Source organism: Bison bison, unplaced genomic scaffold, assembly GCF_000754665.1.
Source record: "Bison bison bison isolate TAMUID 2011002044 unplaced genomic scaffold, Bison_UMD1.0 scf7180017864215, whole genome shotgun sequence".
Lineage (NCBI taxonomy): Eukaryota > Metazoa > Chordata > Mammalia > Artiodactyla > Bovidae > Bison > Bison bison.
Window position 1 is genome coordinate 4,890,260 of NW_011494787.1, and position 3,946 is coordinate 4,894,205.

A 3,946-nucleotide genomic window follows, 5' to 3' on the forward strand; every position below is an offset into this window, starting at 1 on the left:
TAAAGGAAATCAGTCCTGAATATTCATTGGAAGGACTGATGTTGAAACTGAAACTCCAATACTTTGGCCACCCGATGCAAAGAATTGACTCATTTGAAAAGACTCTGATGCTGGGAAAGATTGAAGGTGGGAGGAGAAGGAGACAACAGAGGATGAGATGGTTGGATGACATCACTGACTCAATGGACATGAGTTTGAGTAAAGTCCGGGAGTTGGTGATGGACAGGGAAGCCTGGCATGCTGCGGTTGGTTCATGGGGTTGCAAAGAGTTGGACATGACTGAGAGACTGAACTATACAGGAATTAAAGAAGGCTCTGTCATTCATCATGATGGGCTTTTGAAGCTTTATTCCTAATATTTACTTAGCTGTGGAGTTCAGGGAGAGGGATACTGGTCTTTTATCTAACACTTTTAGGCTCCATTTGGCACTTGGCTTGCTTGCTTAGGGAGTCAGGGCTGGTTTGAATGGGAAGGATAAGAATTAGGGCAACTATGAAAATGTCTTGGTTTTCCCCATATTTGATGGCAATTGGGCACATGAAATTCTCCCATTAGCCTCCTTTTTCTACTTTTCTTGGCTCTGCCCATGTCTGTTTCAGTGGTGTCCTTTCCCTCTAATGCAGGTGGTTCTGGATAGTAAACTCCACAACACATCCAACAGTCACCAGCTCCAGTCATTGGGATCTATCCCAAGAGTCACATGCTTCTGGAATATCACTTGATAATGCCTATTTTGAAGCTCAAATTAGATAGGTTCTCAGGTTCATTATTTATCATAAATCCAAGTAGGAAACTGGGGCCAAATTCATTTTGGGGTGGAAGTGGAATCGAGTCAAGCCATTGTCTTGAGAAAGGGTCTCTTATTCTTTTACTACAAGCAAAGGCTTGGCTTACTTACCATTTTCCCTGTGGCATCTGATGGAAATCTGGCCCTTATTGAAAACTGCCGAATGGGGTGCAACCGTAGACAGGAAGACTAGGGTGGGTTAAAGGAGAAACAGTTGTGTGTTAAGCTCTATATAGTTGGGTCATATAGGTGACGCTATATGAATACAATGTGTTGATATCCTCAGTCTGGGGTCCTGACCTCCTATTTCATGGGGGCTAATATTTCTTGTTCCACCCAAGCTTTCGGACTTTCAGTTTGAGATTATGATTCTCACTCAAGTCATTACAGCTTGATCTAGATGTCCAGTTTGGACCTACCTTCAAGATCACACTCAGTTCTTACTCTATGAAGCCCTTTCCTGAGCATATTGACTTTATCTTCTCATAACCTCTCCAGCATTTAATATTTATGTGCTTAGTTGTCTTCATCTCACTTTGGCAAACATTCCATTCAGTTTTGGGCTGCTGATTAATTTTGAGTGTAGGTGTGTTTTATTTGCTTATCTAAGGTTTTAAACTCCATGAAGGTAGAGGCTGTAGAATATCCCTGCTGTCTCTTGCTTAGCAGTTACAAGTGATAGGTATGTATCCATTCATGCTTCAAATGAATACACTTGAATCATGTACTAGGCACTGGAATAAGCAGAATTTACAACCCAAGCAATTGGAATATTTCAATAAACTTCCTTTTCAGAGCCTCAAAAGACCTAATAAAATGTGCCATCAGCATCCCATTCCACCAGCTGGTTAGTGCCTTGACACAGAGGCAGATCTAGAAAGGAAAATAAATTTCAACAGACCCCTAGTGATTCTTGATGTGAATGGTCTGGCCAAAAAGTCATTCCTGGAAACCCAGCAGCAGTGAATGGTAAAGCTGCTACACTGAAACTTCACACCTGTGTGATATCTGAACAGCCCTCTCATTGAGGGCAATGAGAGACTTTGAAAGGAAGCAGAACAAGCCCAGAAAGGGTGCTCTAGGGAAGACTATCAATGCACTGTTGAGATTGGATTTCCTCCAAGACCTAGCCAATATCTGCAGGTTAAAAGGTGGCAGATGTGTGTCCTTGATGGGTGAACAGGCAAAAGCATGCACTGCTGGACACAAGGGTAGGAGGCCATGTCTTCCTTCTGCCGCTTCAGGATGCTCACCTGTTGGGGGAAGCTGGGTCTGACACTGAGGCACTGACTGTTCTGTCGAGTGAGGATCCGCTTCCGTCTCCTCTGTCTCAACACCACGTAGATCCTGGCATAGACGAGGACAGTCACTCCAAAGGGCAGATAGAAGGACACCACTGAAGAGTAGAGGACAAAGTCAGGGTTGGAGATGGAGCAGATGCTGGGGTCTCCTGTGAGTGAGAGAAGTGGAGAAAGCAAAGTCGTTGGCCAAGTATGGGATTCAGTGGCGAGCACAGAATAGGCCCCACATCACGTGTGGTGTCTCCACCATCTCGTCCACAATGGATGTCTGAGAAGTGCTGGGAGCCGGTCCTGTCTCCTCCTCCGCATGTCCCAGTTTACATGCTGCCTCCTCTGAGAAGGCCGCCTGCCTCGAGTTTCTCAGTCAGAAGCAACCCTTCCTTCCTTTGCGCCCCACAGTCTTTTATTGTCATCACTCTTGTGTAATTAGCACTCATGGCCTGATTGTTAAGCTGTGGGGGAGGCTGTCCCATCCCAGACACCCACATTGTCCACTTGTCCTCCATAGGAGGTCTAATTCATCTTTTTTTCATATATTTATTTTTTAATTGGACAGAAATTGCTTGACAATGCTGTGTTGGTTTCTGTTGTACAACAACACAAATCAGCCGTGATTATATTAATACAAGTATCCCCTTCCTCTTAAGCCTACCTCCCATCCCCCCATCACACCCCTCTGCTCCCTGTGTTATATACCAACTTCTCACCAGCTATCTGTTTTACACTTGGTAGTGTATATATGTCGATGCTACTTTCTCTGTTCATCCTACTCTTTCCTTCCCCAACTGTGTCCACAAGTCTCTTCTATATATCCGTGTCTCCGTTCCTTCCCTGCAAATAGGCCCATCAATACCATTTTTCTAGATTCCATAGACATGTGTTAAGTTCAGTTCAGTTCAGTCATTTAGTCGTGTCCGACTCTGTGACCCTGTGAACCGCAGCACACCAGGCCTCCCTTTCCATCACCAACTTCCCGGAGTCCACCCAAACCCATGTACATCGATTCGGTGATGCCATTCAACCATCTCATCCTCCATCATCCCCTTCTCCTCCTGCTCTCAATCTTTCCCAGCATCAGGGTCTTTTCCAATGAGTCAGCTCTTCGCATCAGGTGGCCAAAGTATTCAGTTTCAGCTTTAGCATCAGTCCTACCAATGAACACCCAGGACTGATCTCCCTTAGGATGGACTGGTTGAATCTCCTTGCAGTTCAAGGGACTCTCAAGAGTCTTTTCCAACACCACAGTTCAAAACCATCAATTCTTCAGCACTCATCTTTCTTTATAGTCCAACTCTCACATCCATACATGACCACTGGAAAAACCATAGCCTTGACTAGACAGACCTTTGTTGACAAAGTAATGTCTCCGCTTTTTAATATGCTGTCTAGGTTGTCCATAACTTTCCTTCCAAGGAGTAAGCGTCTTTTAATTTCATGGCTGCAATCACCATCTGCAGTGATTTTGGAGCCCAGAAAAATAAAGTCAGCCACTGTTTCCACTGTTTCCCCATCTATTTGCCATAAAGTGATGGGACCAGATGCCATGATCTTAGGTTTCTGAATGTTGAGCTTTAAGCTAACTTTTTCACTCTCCTATTTCACTTTCATCAAGAGGCTCTTTAGTTCTTCTTCACTTTCTGCCATAAGGGTGGTGTCATCTGCGTATCTGAGGTTATTGATATTTCTCCCGGCAATCTGGATTCCAGCTTGTGTTTCATCCAGCCCAGCGTTTCTCATGATGTACTCTGCATATAAGTTAAATAAGCAGGGTGACAATATACAGCCTTGACGTACTCCTTTTCCTCTTTGGAACCAGTCTGTTGTTCCATGTCCAGTTCTAACTGTTGCTTCCTGACC

At 44.5% G+C, this 3,946-nt stretch overlaps 1 protein-coding gene across 2 annotated transcripts in view; it reads right to left on the reverse strand.

The window, feature by feature from the left end:
- DRD3 (dopamine receptor D3) overlaps positions 1-3,946 on the reverse strand; it is a 46,814-nt gene that overhangs the window by 6,151 nt on the left and 36,717 nt on the right. For both annotated transcript variants that reach the window (XM_010845355.1, XM_010845354.1), the window contains exon 4: positions 2,042-2,238. In XM_010845355.1, the coding sequence (XP_010843657.1) occupies positions 2,042-2,238 (197 nt within the window). The remainder of the gene's footprint in view (positions 1-2,041; positions 2,239-3,946) is intronic.